Below are 23271 nucleotides of genomic sequence, written 5' to 3'. Positions count from 1 at the left end.
GCCTGCCACCAGATGTGGATTGTCACCTGCCACGTTGCCTGTCACCAGATGCAGAATGTCACTTGCCACGCTACCTGCCACCAGATGTGGATTGTCACCTGCCACGTTGCCTGTCACCAGATGCGGAATGTCACTTGCCACGTCGCCTGTCACCAGATGCGGAAAGTGACTTGCCACGTCACCTGCCACGTTGCCTGTCATCAGATGTGTAATGTCACCTGCCACAAGATGTGGTTTGTCACTTGCCACGTTTCCTGTCACCAGATGCGGAATGTCACTTGCCACGTTGCCTGTCACCAGATGTGGAATGCCACATTGCCTGTCACCAGATGCAGAATGTCACTTGCCACGTCACCTGCCACAAGATGTAGATTGTCACTTGCCACGTTGCCTGTCACCAGATGCGGAATGTCACTTGCCATGCTGCCTGCCACCACTGCATTGGTGGCAGCACTGGTCCATTTAGCACAGAGGCAGGCCTCTGTGCAGTGGTGGGTTCCGAGTGAAGGCAGGAGAGCGGTGATGCGGGGTGGGCGGTGAGAGATGATGTCATCTCTCTGCTCCCCGCTGCACCTCTGACATTGAGGCTGACCGAACACCGTCTGTGAGGGCGGAAGAACAGTGATGCAGGGCGTGCAGAGAGATGATGTCATCTCTGCTTGCTCGCTCGCTTCTTCCATCCACCCAACTCTCATATGCTCTGAAGGTCAATCAATTAACCTTCAGGGAATTCCAGAAGTCTGACGATCATTGGGAGCATATATAGTTGCTAATGTCCCTTGTATGTCAGCAATAAAACCTTTAATAAACACAAAACGTCTGTCGTGGTCTAGTAACCACTTGCCGACCAGCCGCTGCACTTATACAGTGGCAGGTCGGCTTTCCTGCGCGAGCTGACGTACCTGTACGTCAGTCAATGCATGTGATAATGCGGGCGCACGCTCCACGGAATGTGCCTTGCTAAACAAGGCGGATCCCCATTCTGACAGGGGACATCTCAGAGATCTGCTGTTCCCAGTGATCGGTCCCAGGCAGCCCATCCCCCCTACAGTTAAAAGACGCTGAGGGAACACATTTAACCCCTTGATCGCCCCCTAGTGTTAACCCTTTCCCTGCCAGTGTCATTTATACATTGATCAGTGCATTTTCATAGCACTGATAAATGTAATAATGTCACTGGTCCCCAAAAAGTGTCATTTAGGATCAGAATTGTCCACTGCAACGTCGCAGTCCCGCTAAAAATTGCAGATCGCCGCCATTACCAGTAAAAACAATAAAAATAATTAAAAGTCCCTAAATCTATCCCATAGTTTGTAGACGCAATTACTTTTATGCAAACCAATCAATATACCCCTTTTGCGATTTTTTTTTGTTTGTTTGGTTTTTGTTTTGTTTTGATTACCAAAAATATGTAGAAGAATGCATGTTGGCCTAAACTGAGTGAAAATATATATATATATATATATATATATATATATATATATATATATATATATATATTATAATATACATTTTTTTTTTTTTTTTGGATATGTATTATAGCATAGTAAAAAAAAATTTTTTTTTTCAAAATTGTCACTCTTTTTTTTGTTTCTAGCGCAAAAAAAAACGCAGAGGTGATAAAATCACCAAAAAGAAAGCCCTGTGGGAAAAAAAAGACATCAATTTTGTTTGGGTACAGTGTTGCACAACTGCGCAATTGTCAGTTAAAGCGACGCAGTGCCATATCGCAAAAAATGGCCTGGTCATCAAGGGGGCAAATCCTTCCGGGGCTGAAGTGGTTAAAGTTTTGCGGCAGGTCCAGGGAAGTTTGCTAGATAATAGTATCGAAACCCCCTTAGATTTAGCAGCTGTGTTATTAGAATGATAGGACAGAGGGTAGATTCTGTTTTTGAGACTAGGAAGTTTTGTCATCTCTGAAGTGAGTCTCCTGTATAAAAGCTACATTAGCGTGTAAGCATTTTAGATCATTTAAAAGCATACGATTTTCGGATATCTTAAGGCCTTTTGCATTCGCTTGATGTGTATTTCCATATTGTGTTACATAGTACATCGAGAGTTAAGAGTTGAGCACAATCTCATGATTGCATAGTAGGATGTAAAGTAAAGTGATCAGTGTTGCTGTATAGCTGTCCACTTTCTTTTAGTGTGGGTGATGTGGTTCCTGTGCTCTCAATGCTCTTCCAGGGACCACATCGAAGGGCTTCAGGACGGTGTATGAGAGGAGACCGGAGAACATCCATTCCTCGATCTCCTCTGCAGTGAATGAGCTAGAAGCGCTTGGCTCAAGCGATCTGTGCTTGGTTAGCTGCTTTGGAAGGCAGGAGTGACAATGAGGTCCAATAGACCCCGATGTTTCCATAAAGAGTACCTGTTGCCTGCCCAATCCTATCACATGGGGGTTTGTTCACACGGCTCCAGAGATTCAGATTTATTTTAGGACCGCCCTGCACAGTTGCAGCAGCTGCCTACTGAACAGATGCCAGGCACAGCAAGTATTGGGACATTTGCCACAAGCTGTTCTTGCTTGGCTCGACACTTCGCTCAGCTGTGTGGCCTCTCCCTTACAGGGTAATACAGGCCTATTAACTCTAACCAACCCATCGCTTCACGTGCGCAGAGAGGTGGGATGAAGGACAATGGGGTGGGCTCCCAAATGCCTCTGTTGGGTAGGGACAACCCAATGCACAGTTGACCCTGTAATGGCATCCTTTTCAGATTAGCTCTGAATCCCTGCCCTTATCAGATATTTCCGCTGTCTCGGGAGCACAATCCTCCAGTTCCTTTGTGTCTGGGAGCAATTTTCTACAGCCATTCCTGGTTTGCGGAGCCAGCTCTGAGGTTCTCACCAAGTTGGAATACCTGGGATACAAATGTGGGTTACCCCTCTCCTCCACTTTTGTGGGAGGATGAGGTACCTGAGAAACATCCTTAAGCAGAGGAAGCGGTCAAGGAGTGGGAATCCCCTGTAGATGAGTCCTCCCAGAACACAGTGGGTTTTCTGGTGTGCTCTAACTTGAAGTTTCCATTCCAGAATACTCTACTCCAAAAATCATTGGGTTTGGGATATGGCAACCACCAAAACATCCCAAATCCTTTCCGGTGCACCCTCACTTGCAAGTGATTAATGGTGATTGGACTCACCTGGAGAAGGTGTTTTCACCTTCGCATCGATTCACTAAGCAGTACCCCATGGAGGGGAATTTATATAAGAAATGGGGTTCTCCGGCTGTTGACTCAGCCCTTACCTAGCGGTCTCAGTGGATAAGGTCCTGGTCTTTAAGAGTTTAGATGCCCTCATTAAGGTGTCATCCACTCTGGTGAGAGTGACTCTGCAGCCTGCAGTGGATATGGTGGGGGTTAGCCAAGCCCTTCTAGTTTCATTCCAGAGAATTGGACCATTTTCCAAGAGCTTTGAGCCGCTCGATGGATGCCTTTGAAGACTCCATATGACAATTTTCACAGATGGACACTGTGGGGATTATTTACTAAATGCAAATTCACTGTGCACTTCCGAGTGCACTTGGATGTGCAGTCGCTGTAGATCTGAGGGACATACAAGGAAAAGAACTGCATTTTAGCTTGCACATGATTGGATGATAAAAGCAGCAGAGATTCCCCTCATTTCAGATCTTCCCCTCAGATCTACAGCAACTGCACTTCCAAGTGCATTTGTAGTGCAGAGGGGATTTACCTTTATTAAATCAACCCCTGTCTGTCCACATGAAGCAGTGGTTAAAGTGGTTCTAAAGCCTAAACACTTTTTACCTTAATGCATTCCTTGTATGAAGGTAAAAATGTTTAGGCATCAGTAATGTTTAATTTGGGTCTTACAATACCTTGTGACATTATATGGGATCTATGCTATTTGTTTTATTCTCAACTGATACAATATGTCTGTTGGTATCCCTTTTTCTGTGCAACCTTCAATAAAAAGCTAAGTCGATGGAACTTCTTTGCACTTGTTTGGACCACCCTTGAATGCCTTCATCTAGAATGTGATTGTGGGTGAAAACACACTCTTACCCCTAGTTTTGTGAGAACTGGACCCCCAAAGTCCTCTTGACAGTTAAGGGGTGCCCTCACTCACACGGCTGAGGGGATGTCTATCAGCCTTTATGGCCCTTGGACTCAGGAAGTCACAGATGAGTTCATCTGCAGCGTGGTAGAATTTTTTGATATACATGTCCTTCATTATCAAATTGTAGATGAAGTTATAATTGTATATAAATACTGAGCACATAGGAGTTTCTGTCCATCGTGAGTGACCCTTGACTAAAATGCTGTGGATCCTCTAGATGTGTCATTGACTGATTGCTTCATACTCTTTTGTCTCTCAGACGCTGCAGATGGTGGAGACATCCAGCACATCACAGCTCAATGAACTATTAATGGTGTCTCAGACCAGCCTCATGACAGAGTTACCACTAGATCTACAAGCAGAGGCCATTGTTCTCGATGGATCTTTCCTTATCAACTTAGAAGGTAGGAAAACTTGGCTTGCTGGTTTTTTTGAACAGCTCTTGCAAAGCATCATCTAGTTAACCAAATCACCTTATATCTAGCCATTCATACAAACCATTATTTTTTCCAGGTGGGGATATCTGTGAAAATGAAACGTATAAAGTTGTCATTCAGCAAAGTACCAAAGAGCGCTGCCCCAGGTGCAGGAAATACATCACCACCTCTGCACTGACGCCTTGTCCACGGTGCCTGGAAGCCATCGCTGGGAAATGGAGCCAGTGATACAGAGGACTCAGGAATATAATACATATGTCTGCAGACTAGGAAATAGTAATATGGGCCTCTCTTCTTGTCCAGGTTCTGGACAACACCTAAGGACTGCAGTAGCTGCAAAGAAAACACCTGCAGAAGCACTAATGGCCTCTAGGGGGCACAACAATCATTGAAAGGCATCACTTGCTCATTAAGGCTCTGATCTCCTTTGTGTTTCAGGTTGGCAATGCATGATAGGATATGAACCCCCAAAGAAGTGCAAAACCATTATTTAACCAAGTCTGGTATACATATGCCAAACATTTCTTAAGTTATTAAAAGGGAAATGTATTACCCTGGAGTGTACTTGCCACATGAAATGGAAGCATCTATTTTCTAGGTTGGACATATATTCATTCAGCTGGCTATATCCTAAATAAATTCAGCCTGTAAGACGTCTGCTTGTATATCTGTGTTGGTTGTTAGGCCTCAAGCACACTTGTGCTCAAAAACGTTGCTTTTACAGGCGTTTCAGCTATTTCTCTCTCTGCCTGATGCGCCTAACTGCTAGGTGCGTTTAGCGCTTGAGCATTTTTAATTTCAATGGCCAAAATAAATGAATATTCAGGCCAATGAAATAAATGCCTAAGCATTTGACGCTCCTAAATGCTTTTGTAAAAATGCGTTTTTGAAGCTGCTTCTGCCAGAAAGCGTTTAAAAGCCCCAGTGTGCATGAGGCCAAAGAGTTTCCTAATCAATGTTTTAAGTTCTCTGGATTAAAAAAAAAATGACAATCTGACAACCCGTGTACCTGAACAAAGGCTTTTTAGGGTTGGCAGTTATCATTTTATTTTTATATTTTGTTATAACTTTATCAGGACAGTGTGATCAGGTAATGATGAGCCATGGTGGATGACCAGAGCAGAGTGTGCAGTGTAAAATTCCTCCTACTGTTGTATGTTTTTTATACAGTCTATAGAATCTGCAGATCTATTTTTGTTTAATATGATATTAAACACTGATATGATAATTAGGCCATATTTTTTTGGTAAATTAATAAATAAGTTAATATCGAACAGTCTGTTTTTCTAATTGACAGCATGGATGCTCACATGACCACTTGCCTCTACAGTTAAACTCCTATTAATGCTGGAGCATGGCCAAAATTTTTATATATCGGCAATGAAAAAACTCTGCAATACATGTACATTTTCCCATATTTTATCCCTATAAAAGACATTGCAAGTACAGAAAAATACCCGCTGATCGCTCAGAAATCTAGTGCTCTCCTAACTTCGTGTTTGACACACTGCCTCTGCTACACAGAAATTCCAGGCAATGTTGTCAGACTTCCCTGTTGCATTCTGGAACTTGTCCCCCTCTCATCATCTACATAACATAAGGGGAGGTGTTTTTAGTCCAGCAACGGAGATTTGGGCAGGGCAGACAATAATAATTTCAGTGCTGGAAGTTGTACTGTCATTGTCTGTCAGCCCTGCCTATTTCTCTTTTATGGACTATAGAACAACCCCCCTCATTTCCATAACACAAAGGAAAGGTGTGCTTTAGTCCAGCAGGGAGAACCCACTATCAGGGCTGATAGCCAAGCAACACAGGAAAATGGCTTTGTCCCTGAGCGCTGTGATTTCATTTTCTGGTCTCTATGATTACTGTGTCCTGTAGTGCCCAGCAAGTGCAACCCCGGAACCCATTATTTGACACACCTAGTAGTGTCGGATAGCAGTGGTGTTTCTACCTCTGCAAGAGAGTGATGATTGGACAGGCATTTATCCAATGTATTCTTTTTTTTTTTTTTTTTTTTTTTTTTTTTCCGGCAGTTGAAACAAATGTGTGAGCTGTTTTGGCTGTTAAAAGGATGTGTACTTTTTGTGCAGATCAGTGGTCTCTCTGCAGAGGACCAACACCCCCTGCTAAATCAAGCTAGAGCTCTCCAATCAGCAGGGAGCATGAACTATGTGATTGTAGAAGGGATGACTCAGTAGGGGGGGGGTGAGTTGTACCTATGCAGAGAGACCACTGCTTCCACACTGTCCAGTGTCTGCAAATATGACACTTCTTGCATATCTGTTTTTAATGTGTTACAATGCTTTGTACCCTTTGTTTTGTCTGAATATGAAAAATTTTGCTGAATTATCCCAGAATTGCACCAGATGTAACAACACATTGCAATTTGCCCCGAAGAATTTACCCCCTTCCTGACCAGAGCACTTTTTGCAATTCGGCACTGCGTCGCTTTAACCGACAATTGCGCGGTCGTGTGACGTTGGACCCAAACAAAATTGACGTCCTTTTTTTTCCCACAAATAGAGCTTTCTTTTGGTGGTATTTGATCACCTCTGTGGTTTTTTTTTTTTTTGCACTATAAACAAAAAAAAGTGACAATTTTGAAAAACACTTTTTTTTTTACTAAAAAAAAAAATTGCAATAAGCCTATATTGATTGGTTGATTAGCATCTACAAAATAGGGAATAGATTTATAGCATTTTTTTTATTTATTTATTTTTTTTACTAGTAATGGCGGCGATCTGCGCTTTTTATCATGACTGCGACATTATGGCGGACACATCGGACAATTTTGACACATTTTTGGAACCATTGGCATTAATGCAGCGATCAGTGCAATTAAAATGCATTGATTACTGTAAAAATGTCACTGGCAGTGAAGGGGTTAACTCTGTTCCCTGAGGGGTGACAGATCATGGTTCGTGTCACTCCTGTCAGAACAGGAAAGCTCACAGACGCTCATGTACTTTTTTTTTTTTTTTTTTTTTTTTTTGAGCTTGGGGCGTTCAGTGCGCACCCGGCTGTGAAGCCGCAAGCTGTCACAGCCGGGTGCCCACAGTAGTGATGCCAGCACTGGGGTGAGGAGAGGGAGAGAACCGAGGCTTCAGACGGCCGCATTGCTGGAGACTGGGACAGGTGAGTGTGTGTTTATTAAAAGTCAGCAGCTACACTTTATTACTACTCAAAGCGGAGTAGTACAAAAAGTCTTGTGTGACATTTTTACCTACAGGTAAGCTTTATATTAAAATGAATATCTCCTAAATGTGCACCGTTTAGGAGATATTCCAGCAAGCAGCAGCCTGTGCCATCATCCGAGCATGCGCTTTGAAGGAATGGTATACCCATGATGTTCCTTCAGAGCTCTGCGCTGTGCCCAGGGATCCTGCGTGCATGCTCAGGAGTGACATCATTTCGGCTCAGCCAGACGGCCGGATGAAGGTGGAAGCCCCGTCAGTGGTGACAGTGTGCCTCTGGTGGGCTTAATTTTAGGGTAAGTATTTCATAAAGTACTAGAAGGCGATGCATGCTAGCACATTATACCTTTACCTTGCAGGGTAACCGTTTTAATTTAAAAAAAAAAAAACCTTTACTACCGCTTTAACTAACGTTAACACTATTCCCTCCCCATCCCAACACCTACATGAACCAACCTGTGGAAGAAAGATCTGTATACTTGCCTATTTTCAGGCTGCTCTGTTTCGGTCACATGATTGGCTCCCCTCTGTCAGCCAGCAGTTGCTTCAGGGGAGAGGAGGGAGCACCAACAATGGATGGGCCATAGTAAGCCTATGATTGATGTCACAGCTCTGGCACTCCAGCCGTTGTTGGAGGTGCTCTCCTCTACCCAGCTGCTGCGGGAGATCACATGACCGACTGGAGCAGCCTAGAAACAGGTAAGTACACAGATGTTTCTTCCACAGGTTAGTTAGTAGAGGTGTTAAGAGGGGGGAGGGAGCAGTTGTAATATTTAGTTAACTATATCCCGGAATTCTACCCCAAACTAGTTTCCCGTAAATTTGCACAAGCAAGAAAACATTTGCAAATTTGTCACAGAGTTGGCACATAGAATCACAAAATAATAAAAGTGGTTTGCCACTTGCAAGAAGTTAAGCAACAACAGTGGGATGTATTGGGAATGTTATGTATACATTCAAATACTATGAAAAAATGCAACTGCATTCAGAAATTTCCCGGATTTAGTTTCAGTTCACATGGAATGTATTAAGGTAAGAAAGATAATGTTGCATATTTGTAAATCATTTTGCTGTAGGACTGTGGAGCAGTAATCAGGTCTGCAGATACTCGGGACGCTGAGCTGGTGCTCCAGGCTTGTCTATTTTTGAGTTATTACAAAGATACAATGTCACATCAGTTTTTGTTTTTTTTAATACTATAATCTGATACATTTATAGCAGACAATGCAATCTTTACCCCGTTCCCACATTGGTTGGGCTGAAACATGGCTATATAATGCTCACTACAATCCAAGGTGTATGCAGCTTTCTAGAATGCTGGCGGCTAGTAAGAGCACTTTGATTCCAGGAGCTAATATGGAAATCAGCAAAGTCAATGTCTGTGTTCTGATATACAGTGAAAAAGCCTGCCCACCTCTCGCTTTACAGTAAGCCATGGCAATTTCCTTCCATCAATAAACAGGGATCTAGGGGGTGACAGGTTCTCTTTGATTGTGGGTTTTTGCATATTATTTTGTGGTGGAACGTTCTTTACAAGGATGAAGATGTTCTTTCAGTTTTGCACATTTGCTGGTTTCTGATTAGGACTCCAGTAGAAGAAATTTCATCCCGAATTTCTAGCTCCACCAAGTTGGCAACATCTATTTGACGGCATAACCCTCCCCTGCCGGGTTTTCCATAATGCAAAACTAACAGGCAAGTCCAACTGCCAAGTGGAGACATCTTCTTTGTTGAGGAGCAGACACAAGCTGTTAGGATCCCTCCCTACTGGAGCCTCCAAGAGATACAAGAAGCTGGACGGTGATTCATCCCACTCATAACTGAAATGTCAGTGTTGGGAGGAGTAGGATTGTTTGGTATCATTAGTAATGGATTTAGACAGGATGGTTGGTTTAGTCTTCATATAGAACACAATCCGGACCTGTGCACTGTCACAATGCAGACATGGCTTCCACAGCTTCTATGAGGTTCAGGGCCAGGCTGTATTGGCCATTGTTTTCTGGGAGAAGTTCAACAACCTTGTCTACCATTTTGGCCGTGGTGGGGATTGGCACGTCTGTGTTCTGGAGATCTTGTGGATCCTAAAAGAAGAACAAAGCAGATTTAGTAGACTGCTCTTGTGTGACCTCTTTTAAACTGTCTGAAACAAGCACCACACAGCAACTAGATTCCAGTCTCTATTCCTCAATCATAATACCTGTTATCACCGGAGGACACAGAACTAGGTGATATATGGCTGGATAGTAAGAGCTGTGGCAACAGAAGTGACAGGTTCTGATTATCAAAGTTGGTCACCCATGGCTCAAGCTTCAAATGGTTCATCAAAAACAGGACAAAATGTGAGCTGTATGTGGCCCTGTGGGCATCCTTATGCTCAACATCTTTCAATCTGAAAATCAAAGGAACTGGGTGGAAAGTGTTAGCTTAACAATGATTGCACCAATCAGATGCAGCCACTGTTCATGTATTCTGACAGCCACATGGAGGTTCCTCCATCTCTTCTGTTTAGAACGGGTGGGGAAAACAATCAACTTCTCCTTTTCAGCCTGTGGCTATTGTTAGACCATTGGAAGTATTTTTTTTTACTTTAACTCTGCTTTAATATTGCAAATACAAAATATATTTATACTTCCTTTTGCTTTCTTACTGCTGCATTTAACCCACAGGGACAGCTCTGATTGGCCCAGCACTGGCTGAGTCACATGTGGAGGTAATAAGTGTTTCCTTTGGCTCCCGCTGCTGAACTGAGTGGTGGGGAAACAAAGGAAAGAACTATGTGGGGGGGTTACTAAAACTGGAGGAGTGCAAAATTCCTAAAAGCTGATTGGTTTCTATGCACAGCTGCACCAGATTTTGCACTCTGCAATTTTAATAAATCAACCCCTGTGTATGCTGCTAGGTTGGGTTGATGAAAATAAATCTGCTGCTTTACCCTGACTGGCTGGTGTGAGTGAGTGTATCACATCTTCTAGATTCTGTGACAGATTTATGTGATCTACTCATTATAATAATAAACGAGATTCCCTATGATGTTCTGATTGTTGCTCAAGAAATCGGTTTGTAAGTTTCCTCAAACCTCCCCATAGACAGGCGATGGCGGTTGTCGGATACACAATGCTGACCCATGCCAGAAAAAAGGAAGTAGCTGTGCTGGGTATTTTTAGCCAATTGCTACTGTTTACTCAGAGATAGGCTGGTGCTGGCCATATCTTCCTATTTTCCCAACATAACTATTCGATGTGTTTAGAGAAACATCTTTCAAAAGAAAAATATTTTAGCAGCTACATACCATCTCCCCTTCACCCTCTAATGATTGTGTCAAACTACACAATCAGTAAAGTGCAGTCATTAAGCAGCACTATGAAGCAGGAAGAAGTATAAATATAGAGCTGCCCCCATATTCATATATAATAATTGAAAAAAGGGTTTCAAAAGTTAATACATGTTGAGATTTTTTTTTTTGTAGTAAAATGTGTCAAATTCTAAAGGGAATATATGGCTGGGATATGCAAAAAAATGTTTTATTGCTTTTTGAATTACAAAAAAAAATAAAAAAAAAAACAAACAAAATATGACTTCTCGCAGGACCAAACTGCCATAAATTGTACACCACCTCATACAATATCATCCCCTCCCAGTATTAAACGGCGCCTAGCAGAAGAAAATATAATGGTTACATAATCAATACACCATGGTAGAACTCTTCTAACTCCCAACAATTATAGCCCTAACCATATAAAAACAAGATTGTATAATCACAAATAAGAACAACAGTGTATCCCAGTTAGAGATGTGAAGGCCCGGAAAAATTCGGGAAAAAAAACGTTTTTGTTTTTTTCCTGAAGGCTTTTTTGTTTTTTTCCAAAAAATTGAAAAAAAGAAAAAAAATTGTGGAATATTTTATTTTAACATGATGAATAAAATATTTTAATACAGGGTGTTCAAATATTTTCCAAAAAAAAAAAAATGTATGATATCAGATTATTATAATTTCTGTGCACTGAGTGAGGGCAAGCAAGTCCTAGGTAACAAACTGAACCCTCCAATGCAAGAACAGTACGCCTTTCTTCCTTTAGGAGGTGCTGTGCTGCTATTGTAACAAGAACCGGTCCGGTCAAATCTTAAGTTTTTAGAAGTTCCTAATTGTGATGACAGACAAAAAAAAGGAGTAGCTGCAGAGACAGATACTGACAATTTCAGCTCAGAAAATGATTCTGATTAAATGTCCATTGAAACTTAGTCCCAAACTCACTTCTTAACACTTACCCCATCTTCAATTCTTTTTATGAGAATGGGGTTTTTATTTTTATTTAATACTGTGGGGAGGAAATATGAAAAATTGTTACTTTTGGTTTTGAAAATTGTTTTGTGGAGGCTTTTTGGCTGTTCCACATAAACTAGTAAGCAGTTCGGGAGATTGTTGCTCCCTTTGTTACAAATAAATATTATAAAAAAGTTTAAATTCTGTCTACACTATATTTTTAATATGCTAGCTGTGATCATTTTATGCCAATTCAAATTGTCCATAGTCATATTATTTTATGTTCCTAAAGTAATAGAATGACTTTCAATCTTAAAAAGAGCTAATGTAGCATTTTTTCAATTTTTCCGAAAATTTCCGTTTTTCCTGAGCTTCAAAATTTCCAGAAATTTTACATTTCTAATCCCAGTCAGAGGAGCAAACATGGGACAACGGTCCTTGTATCATTGCTAGCAATACATCCTCAAAACTGACAGCAAAAGAGTTCTCCCTGCAGCTCAGCTCCCTTTGCCCCAATTCCTCCAAGTAGTGAGGCACTGATTTAGCAGTACAGCTCAGCTCCCCTTGTCCCAGCAGTGACTCTGTAGCTCACCCTACTACCCCACTCCTTCTGCTTCATCCATCCTTTGGCTCTCCTACCAATTCCTGAACCCGCCCCACTGTGATTCACAGGCCACATGCAGAAAACTGTCAGCCCAGCAAGCGCTCACCATTGCTTTGATCCAGGTACAGAGGGTTGGTGGCAGTCTGGCCAGCAGCTCCATTCCTTCCTTTGTCTGTGTATGCAGCAGTGCATGTGCCAGTCTCTGTCCACACAAGACCAGTAGTTGGGATGCCAGCACCTCCTTATCCAGAACTTGTAGAATGGCCTAACAGAAACATTTATTAAACACAAAGCAGTAATTTCATGGACACAAATAATATCTAAAAATTAGAAGGAGCAGTCAGTGGCTTAAGTATCCTAATTCTGATGACTTTGAGGGTAACTTCAGCCAAAAATCAGATTGAGGGTCAGTTCACACCACACGCAGTTCAGTGCATTTTTTCTCTTCATCAAAAACGCATAGGAAGTAGGTTATATGGTTTCCAATGGCATAGTTTACACCAGTGCAATCAGTTCCACAAAACAAAAAATAGATCATGGTGCATTTTTCCTGCACTGGAACACAGTAAAATGCACCTGGAATGCATCAAAAACGCACTGGTACAGTGAAAAAAAAAAAAAAAAAACAGAACAAAAAGCAGCTGGAATGCATCCTGGAACATGCCAAAAACACGCATGCAAAAACACATGCGGAATGGATCTGGAGTGTGTTTTTGGTGTGAACCAGCCCATAAAAAATAACTTCCATAAAATAGCAAATAAGAAAACCAGCAGCACTGCAATATTTACCCTTAGAGCCCTTTCACACCGAGCCGCCCATAGCGGCGTTTTACCGTCAGATTAGCGGTGCATTTCAGCCGCTAGCGGGGCACTTTTACCCCCCGCTAGCGGCCTAGAAAGGGTTAAAACCGCCCGCAATATCGGCATTTTGCCGGCGGTATCCCATCGCTGCCCCATTGATTTCAATGGGGAGCAGCGGTGAAGGAGCGGTAAACACACCACTCCAAAGAAGCTGCTGACAGGACTTTTCCTGACGTCCTGCCAACGCAGCGCTCCGGTGTGAAAGCCCTCGGGCTTTCACACTGGAGACAATGCTGCAGCTGTTTGAGGGCGGATTGCAGGCGCTATTTTTAACGCTATAGCTCCTGCAAAACGCCCTCGGTGTGGAAGGGGTCTTAGTGCAGAGATTTCCCCTGCAGTACTTTATTTTTGCCACTAGATGTCCTCAGTCTGATGCCCGCCATCATTCAAACTATTTCCTTTGAGCTCAGGCTGTCCTGAACCCAACCTAGACTGTGACTGGACAGTGAAAGGAGAAGCAGCACAGTGATAAGCTCACCTTTCTGTCCCTCTGCTCTCTCCTCATATCTACATACTTCTTGTAGGCACATGAAGTGATTGGTTCCTTGTACTGCTTTTTCCTCTCTCTCTCTCTCCTGCCCTTCTGTACACAGACTGCAAGAGGCTAATATCAGGTCTCTAATCTGCATTCTTGTTGCAGTTCAGGGACTTAATTGGGCGGATATACAGAATAAATTGTGTGAATAGTCACTTTGATTATCCAATCACGTGAAGACAAAATTAAGAAGGCGGGAATCTGCTTTTCACGTTATTGGATGGTAGAAGTAAATATTCACAAAATGTATTCTGTTATAATCAGGAAAAAAAAGTAAATCAGCTTTAAAGTAGAATTGCTGAAATTAGCCAGGCAACTAGCATTTTCAGCAGTTGGCAAAACCCTCATATTTCTGACAGAACAGGTTTCCCTAAACCTGTCATGTGTTTAGGCCTCCAGCAGATGGTGCTAAATCTCCATTATATGCTATTCCTGCTAGTGTATTCGGGTAGCACTTACCTCTTCTGCTAGGTGGTCAAACCCGTAGTTGTAGAGCTCACACACATAGTGGCGTCGCAGTGTGTCTTCATTCACCTGAAGATGTGATGAAAGCTCCACGGCAAGTGCAGGCCAGTCCACAGGATTACCCGGCACATCTGCCGTCACTTCTGATTTCACTGTAATTTGTGACTGAAACTGAGCCTGGACAGCAGCACTGATCAACTTCATTAAGAACTGGAGAGACAGCAGAGGAACAGGACAGGTCATAAGGAAAACTTTGCACACATTTTACATGCAGCGCCACCTAATGGTAAAAGCTGAAGTTACTTGAATTATTTTACCTCATTATCATTTTATTTGATTTGATTTTTTATCCATATAGAATTTTATTTTAACATGAAAATGTTCAGTTCACAAAGAAATATCACACAGCACTTGCAGCATGAAGGATCTTGGTGGCAGTTCCCCCTCCTTTCTTTTTTTTTTTTTTTAACAATAAGGTTGGTCTTTATTGAAAAGAAATGGTATACAATATAGAGTGGATCAGAACAGTAAAATGGCCACAGAATAATACACACATGGCTTACAGAAAGAACGAGTACATAAAGTGCATATCATAAGTAAATTAACTGGTTCGTGGGGGGGAGGGGAGGGAAGCAGGAGGGGGGTGGAAATGAGGGTTAAGGATCAATTAGGAAGCGAGGGGGGGGCAGGCAGCCAGCGATAACACCATACAATGCATATCAAGGAAGATGTTAACACCTATGTAATCAAGACCTCATCCAGGGTCCGTCCAAGGTCGCCACACTCTCATGAACTTCTGAGGGCATCCTCTATTTATATAGGTCAATTTGTACATAGGTAAAACAGCATTAACTGAATTTTCCCACGCCCCTATCGTAGGAGATCTAAGAGAATTCCATTTTAATACAATCTCCTTCTTGGCATAAAAGAGCAGCAATGAAACTAACAGCTTGGTATACCTAGGTCTCTGGTCGTCATCATGTATGCCTAACAGAGCCAATTCTGGGGTCATTGGTATGTCGAGTGTTAATGCCCTCCATTATTGCAGACCAGTAGAACGATAGTCTGGGGCAGGACCAGAACATATGTATGTAGGAGCTATCCGGAGACCTCTCTGGGTATATTCTGTGCAGTCTCTGAGGCGTGAGATATGTCCTATGAAAGAACTTGGCTTGTATCAATTTGTCCCTAGAGGATATCAACAATTTAAAACTTTCTTCAAAACTTTCCTCATAAGACTCCCTATCCAACGTAGGGATATCCGCCCCCCACCTAGACCAGAGTACATCCATCTTGAGAGAATCTTTCCTAATGAGAGTGAAGTACAGCGCAGACAAGGGCTTGGGTAGGGTCTCCTGGGCCAACAATTCTTCAACCGCATCAGATGTGAGATCTGGTGGATTTGGGAATTGCGCACGGAAGGCATGTCTCAACTGGTGGTACCGGAACAACATCCACCGAGGAAGGCCATTCACCCTAACCAATTCTTGGAAGGATCGGAGAGATCCTGCTACTACAACATCTTTTAGCAATTTGATATTATACCGGGCCCAGAGCTGCAGGAGAGGGATTGTCCGTAAGTGTGGGAAGGATGAGTTTCCCCACATAGGGCAAAAGGGCGAACACCTACCCGGAGAAACAAACCTCTTCCTGGCCAGGCCCCACACCGTAAGAGTAGTTTTGGTAGGGATCGGTAAAGAAGGGTATGCTGAGGCTCCAAGATAGATCAGATTGCCTAACTCCCTGAGAGAACCCACAACAGTCGCCTCAAGGCAGACTGCAGTATTGGCTTTAGACTGTTCCAACCACCATCTGACCGTGACCAATATGGCCGCCCAATAGTAAATCAACAGGTTGGGCAGCGCCAACCCACCACAGTCCACCGGGAGCTGTAGAGTTGATCTAGCTAGTCGAGGGGAAGAGCCCCTCCATAAAAAGGAACCAATTCAGCTATCCAGCTCCTTGAAAAAGGAACGGGGTATCAGCACCGTGCAGTTCCTGAACAGATAAATACATTTGGGAAGATAAATCATCTTTAGAACATTAATACGTCCTAGCAAGTTAAGGGGTAGATTGGCCCACTGAGAGCAGTGTTCCTTAAGGCGTGATACTACAGGTTGAATATTAAGGCGTTGAAAGGACTGGGGATCTCGTGCAACCCTAATTCCCAGATATACAAATTCGTCTACCTATCTCAATGCTGACTGAGCCACGGAATGTCTGGCCTGCGCATCAATAGGGAACAAAACAGATTTGCTCCAGTTTATCCAGATTCCAGAAAATCTGCCGAATTCGTCAAAGGCCGCTAATGCAGCTTGTAGGGAAGGACCAGCGTCTTGCAGGTACAGCAAGGTGTCGTCTGCATATAACGATATTTTCTCCTCCAGAAGGCAAATCCTGAGCCCCCTAATATTATCCGATTCCCTGACTAGAACTGCCAGGGGTTCCAAGGCCAGCGCGAAGAGGCTTGGAGATAGAGGGCAGCCCTGACGGGTCCCCCTCCGGGGGAGAAAGAAATCTGAGAGGGTGTTATTACCCCTAATCCTTGCCCTAGGGACTCTATATAGCAACTCTAACCAATGTAAAAACCAAGGTCCCACTCCAAATCTCCTCAACACCTCCCATAAGTACTCCCACTCTACAGAGTCAAAAGCCTTCTCTGCGTCTAGAGAGGCTATGACTCTTGTACCTTCATTATTATGGGATGTGGTCAGATTTAGAAACACACGACGGATATTGATATCCGTGCCCTTACCCGGCATGAACCCAGTTTGATCTACATGAACAAGGTCCTCTATCACCCTACCGAGCCTACTGCTAGAATTTTTGCCAACAGCTTGGCATCAGCATTAATCAGGGAAATATGCCGGTAGGAGGCACATTCTTCCGGGTCTTTACCAGGTTTGGGCACCAATACCACTATCGCCTCAGATGAGAGTCCAGGTCAAGGGACTGGTGTAGTAATGAAGTGAACTCGGGGGCCAAAAATTCTTGGTATGTTGAATAGAATTAAATGGGAATTCCATCAGGCCCTGGTGATTTGCCTGACTGCATACATCCTAACGCTTCCTGCACTTCTTCAAGTGAGATATCCCTATCCAAGTCCTCTCTTTTTGCCGATTCCAGGGAAGGGAGCGGGATCAGGTTAAGATATTCCATAAGTTCAGAGGTGTGGAAAGTTGCCCTAAAAGAGTATAATGTCTGGTAAAATTCCAGAAACCTAGCATTTATATCCGCTGAATCTGTCAAGGTGCGACCATCCAGATCCCTCACCCTGCCAATATGGGTCACGGTATGTTGTCCCTTAGCCAACCATGCCAATAACCTCCCGTTTTTGTCCCCGAATTCAAACACCCGCTGGGCGCTATCCAGCATAGCTTTTTTAGTGAGCTCAACTCTGAGTAGGGACAGTTCCCTCAAAGTATCCTGCCAGGGGACATAGGTTCCCTGATTAGGAGTTCTTACATAATCAGCCTCTTTTAACCGTGCCTGTTCCTCTAGATGCCTCAGAGACTGCGCAGACCGCCTCTTCTTGGCAGCAATACGCGCCATATATGATCCCCTGAGCCATGACTTGAGGGTGTCCCAAACCACTAAAGGACCAGCTGAGCCTGCATTCCCATTCCAAAAGTTACACAGCTCCTCTGGCATCTCCTCCTGTATATCTGGGTCCATAATCCAATATTTGGACAATCTCCAAGTTCTGACACCCACCTCCTCAGAGAGCCTAAATGTAACAGATACTGAAGCATGATCCGAGATTCCGCACGAGAGGATCTCCGCAGAGACCACTCTACGCAGTAAGGCCTCTGAGGCAAAAATCAGGTCAATGCGGTACAATGTCTGGTATGTGGTGGATAGGCATGTGTATTCCCTGTCAGAGGGGTGAAAATGACGCCAAACGTCTGTCATGTGAAATGTGGAGGCCCAGCAGGACAACCTCAGCTGAAGAGGACCAGAAGCATGGAGTCTGTCCATAGTTGGAGAGGGAGCCATATTAAAGTCACCAGTAAATAGTACATTCTCAACATTATAAAGTGTAACCTGCTGCATCAGCACATGAATCACATCTATATTGGCTGGGGGGGGGGCAGGTACAGACCCACAATCACCACAGGAACTTCCAAAATCAGGGCGTGAAGGAGGACATACCTACCCCCTGAGTCGATTTTAACATCCAGGAGCTGAAAAGGCAGGGATCTATGCACTAATACACTAACGCCTCTGGCGTAGTTAGAGTAGGGTGCGTGGTAGTGAGCACCCACCCAGGCTCGTTTTAAACTCAGAATACGGGAACCCACCAGATGTGTCTCCAGGAGAACACACACCTGGGGGCGGAGCTTCTTCAGATAATTGAGTACCAGCGAGCGCTTTATAGCAGAGTTAAGACCCCGCACGTTCCACGTCACCACCAAGCAAGTAGCCATGAGGAGAGGCATGTAAATGTCTGCAACAGGGCTGTGATCAGAGGCAACACGAGCCGGAGCGGCCAAAACAGGTTGCCCGAGCTCGCAGCCATCCCACAGGCCTGCGACAGGTCATCCAGATAAGCAAAGCCATAAGGGCCGATATCACATTTAACCTTCCTTAACAACAAAAGACCAACACAAAATACATAACTGAAATAAAACCATACCACCCAACAAAGGCTAGTAAGTGCCAACCTCCCCCTCCCCCCATCCCGTGCACCTCGGAACAGTGAGGAACACTTCAATCCCAAAAAACCCATAGTCAAGGGACTATGGCTAACAAAAAGGGGGTCGTGCGACCGACAACAGATGTTATTCCATTACCGATAACAGGAAGTCCAGGCGTGAGTATATACAGGGAGACTCATCCCTGAGCAATGGAGTAGTATAATTGAAAAAAAAGAATAAAAGCAAAAAGAAAAACCTGAAAATCACCTGCCTGAGCAGGGGCACATACTTATGGAACTGCTGCAATGTATCACACAGTAAATATACAGGAGTATCAGTGCGTATACTTCTAGGAAGGGCAATACAGGAGTAGATAGGAATCTCAACCCAGAGACACTAAGCGGATCTGTATCCTGGTGACACTAATCCTCCATACAAGTTTATGGATACTTGTATAAAACAGTCCTGAGACAAGGTGGGTGATGCTCACCCTGTGCAGCTCCTCAATGACGATCCTCAACAACAGTGTCCAGGTATAAAAAACAAAAACAGCACGGCCGATGCCAGCCACATAATATATAATCAACAAAAAGTCCTCCCAGCACCCTATGTCAGCAAGGTCTCCAACCAGGCAGCCGCATCTTTAGGATTGGTGAAGAAGCGGATCGTCTCGCCGTCCACCACCCGTAGCTTTGCAGGAAACAGGATACTATATTTCACTCCTCCTCTCCTCAGGCCAGCCTTGACTGCATTGAAGGAGCGGCGCTGCCGCTGGGTCTCCATGGTGTAGTCCAGGAACAGGAGAAGTTTGACATTCCGGTAAGGTAATTCACCCGCAGCCCGTGAGGCCCTCAACAGCTCATCTCTATCACGGAAGGTCAATAGCCGTAGAATGAGAGTGCCGGGGGGGGGGGGGGGGGGGGCTCCTTTTGGTCTGGGTCTAGGCGGGACACGGTGCGCTCTCTCAACCGCGAAGTAGGGGGAGAGCTGTGCAGATGGAAGCAGGGTACGCAGCAAGTCCTCAGCGAATAGGGCTGGTGACCTCCCCTCCACACCCTCTGGGAGACCCACTATACGTAGTTTATTCCGTCTGCTGCGGTTCTCGGCGTCCTCTGCTCGGTATTCAAGAGCCTTAACCTTCGTTTGGAGGGTGCGGATAGAAGCTGCATGGTCTGTTACCGTGTCCTCCACCGTACCCACACGCCGCTCAGCCTCCGACACTCTGGACCTGATTTTATCGAAGTCCTGCCTCAGTAAGCCCACATCCAGCTGAACCTCCTCAATTTTAGAGGCCAGAGCAGATTGGCAAGTGGTGACAGCCGCCTGACACGAAGTTATAGCTGCCATGATCTCAGGTATGCCCGGGTTAGCAGCAAGGAGATCCGCCTCATGGTCTGTCTGCAACGCCATATCAGAATGGCGCGCAGGAGGGCCTGGGGAGCAGGAGAGTGGGCTGCTGTCCTCCGGAATATTCGGGGGAAATTTAAGTTTCTTACCCCGCTTTCTTAGCTCAAATCTTGCAAGAAGATGAAACTGCAATGTCTTTCCTCATGAGATCTGGGTTACGCCACATTCCCCAGGATCTTATCAAGAAGTGGATGGTGCCCCCGCCTGCACCACGGAAGTCAAAGGTGAGTATATCATCTCATTTTTATTCCTTCCCATTTTTTTCACTTTTTTTGCAGCATTTAATGAATGGGGAGAAGGACCACGTTGAATAATCAGGCCTTGCCTGACGTGCGTGTTCTTTAACCTAATAACTAAATTATCTCTTAAAGTGGAGCTAAACCCTGATATTAAAAACACTGAGTAGGCAGCTCTTTATTGCATAAGAGACATGCTCACAGTCTGTAAAATGTACACAGAGCAGCACAGCTCAGCTTATAGTCCGGCACAGTGCCTGTGTGCTGGGATGACTGCACTCCTGCACATGTGCAGGAGTAAGGTCATCCAATGCCACCCAATCAAGATGGCCGAAGACACCCAAGAAAAATCCGGGGAGAAAATGCCCAGTGGGAGGCCTTGTGGGTGTCAGACCATTGAAGCAAAGGTAAGTATCAAGTTTAGTTCTGCTTTAAAGTGGTTGTAAACCCACAAACAAAACAAAAAAAACCAGCATGACAAAAAGGCATAATGAGCTAGTAATACTTACCTAAGTTCGAAGCCCCCGCAGCGGTCCTCGTTCACCGCTCCGGCCGGCGACAGCGCTCCCGGAGTTACTTCCGGGTATTGCGGGCTCCGGCGATGAGATTGGCTGGAGCCGCGATGCCATCACTCCCACGCATGCGCACGGGTGCCGCCAGTAACGGCACAGTCTAACTGAAGCAACGGCATGTACGTGCCATTGCTTCAGTGCACATATGCCGATGACATTGGCACATGCAGATACAGGAGATATCTCCTAAATCGTGCAGGTTTAGGAGATATCCAGGGTAGCAAAAAGTGGTTGTAAAGGGTTTACAACCACTTTAACCTCTCCCAAAATGTATCCCTTGAACTTGCCTTGGCACCTAACCTTACACTCTCATCATGTGACTCCTACCCATAACTCATAAAGTAGACCTAAACTATGGAAGCCATGGCCAAGAAAAAAAAAGGGAGGAAGCAGCATGCAAATGATTAGTTGTCAGTATTGACTGTGGTGGCACTGCACCTCCTTGCACTGCAGGTCCTCAGGTGCAGCTTCCACTCCAGTAAGGAAAACAGTGAGCAGCATAATAGTGATCTCACTCCAAATCTGGTGAGACTAGCAGTCAGAGGCAGCAGTGCCTTAAGAAGATCTCACATTACAGATATTCAGCTATGAGGCTCAAGGGCCATGAAGTACACTGCTATTCTTCAGAAGATTTTCGATACAAAATGTCAATCTTTCAGGGTACTACTTTAGCACAGTTAATATTTCTGGCTGCACCCTTTAAGGCACATAATCGCTGAGTTCAGGCCCACTTTTATTTTAACCACTAACTTTAAGCATACTTGTATTGTCACTGCCCAAACTACTGAACTACTCTGATCAGTAAGATTCCAGTCCCTGTGCTATAAAGCTGCACCCAGATAAAAGCTACAAAATCAACTGATTTATATTATACAACAGCAATAGGTTACATAAAAAAAAAAAGATCCCGTCATGGATACCTGTTGTCGGAGGCTCACTATGCTGGGGTCCATGTCTCCGCTTGGCAGCAGCTGAATTGAAGTGAGGTCTTTAAAGAAGGCATTTTTGCCCTGAAAAAAGATACAGAAATGTACATTACAACAGCAGTAATATCTTCCAAGATGCACCAAGCATTTGTCTTTGCTTTGAGTCTTGTGTTTTTTTCAGTGTTATTGTAAAATTTAAATGAAAGCAGCTTTTTGACCTGCTGCGAACAAAGGGATATGTTACACATACCCCCCAAAAAAAACAAAAAAAAAAAAACAACACGCAGGGTGTGTGTAGCATCCTGTTCTACTGCCCTACTGCAGCTCCCTCATTTGCATCGCATTTGCCAATTATACGTATTACAGCAACTGTGAGGCCTCTTGCACACTGCAGCTTGAAAAAGCTCAGTACAGCATTTTCTTTTACTGATCTTAAATGCAGCCCATTGTTTACAATGTGCCTGTACACACAGGTTCGTAAACAAGCTCTGCGTATTCTTGAGTAAAAAGAAAAATTTGCTTTCCCGGCCTGTGCAAATGCATTCAAATACACGCATATGAGCATAAATATTAATTAATTTTTCCCTAGGAGGGGATATGATTTCAGATTACAAATACCATACTTGGTGACCCCACAAAAGGGATAAAAAAAATTGCAGAAGGGAGTTTAATAAGACACATGGCCACTCATTTAAATTAGAAGAAAAGAGGTTTAACGTTGAACTGCGTAGAGGGTTCTTTACTGTAAGAGCGGCAAGGATGTGGAAATCCCTTCCACAGGTGGTGGTCTCATCGGGGGGCATCGATAGTTTCAAAAAACTATTAGATAAGCACCTGAACGACCACAACATACAGGGTTATACAATGTAATACTGACATATAATCACACACATAGGTTGGACTAAATGGAGTTGTGTCTTTTTTTCAGCCTCACCTACTATGTAACTATGGGGGTTATTTATGAAAAAGGCAAATCCACTTTGCACTGCAAGTGCACTTGGAAGTGCAGTCGCTCTAAATCTAAGGGGTAGATCTGAAATGAGTGGAAGCTC

At 44.0% G+C, this 23271-nt stretch overlaps 2 protein-coding genes across 2 annotated transcripts in view; one reads left to right on the top strand and one right to left on the bottom strand.

Moving 5' to 3' along the window:
• Positions 1-5792, top strand: part of IARS2 (isoleucyl-tRNA synthetase 2, mitochondrial) — a 161927-nt gene extending 156135 nt beyond the window's left edge. Inside the window, exons 22-23 of the mRNA XM_073628359.1 lie at positions 4341-4485; positions 4595-5792. Coding sequence (XP_073484460.1) covers positions 4341-4485; positions 4595-4746 — 297 coding nt within the window. The 3' untranslated portion in view covers positions 4747-5792. The remainder of the gene's footprint in view (positions 1-4340; positions 4486-4594) is intronic.
• Positions 5793-8889: 3097 nt separating this feature from the next.
• Positions 8890-23271, bottom strand: part of RAB3GAP2 (RAB3 GTPase activating non-catalytic protein subunit 2) — a 111211-nt gene continuing 96829 nt past the window's right edge. Inside the window, exons 31-34 of the mRNA XM_073628357.1 lie at positions 22214-22303; positions 14436-14651; positions 12687-12845; positions 8890-9796 (exon numbers count right to left, since the gene is read on the bottom strand). Of these exons, the coding sequence (XP_073484458.1) occupies positions 9647-9796; positions 12687-12845; positions 14436-14651; positions 22214-22303 (615 nt within the window). The 3' untranslated portion in view covers positions 8890-9646. The remainder of the gene's footprint in view (positions 9797-12686; positions 12846-14435; positions 14652-22213; positions 22304-23271) is intronic.

This window comes from Aquarana catesbeiana, linkage group LG04 (assembly GCF_042186555.1).
Source record: "Aquarana catesbeiana isolate 2022-GZ linkage group LG04, ASM4218655v1, whole genome shotgun sequence".
Classification (NCBI taxonomy): Eukaryota; Metazoa; Chordata; class Amphibia; order Anura; family Ranidae; genus Aquarana; species Aquarana catesbeiana.
This window is presented reverse-complemented; position numbering and strand designations above follow the sequence as displayed.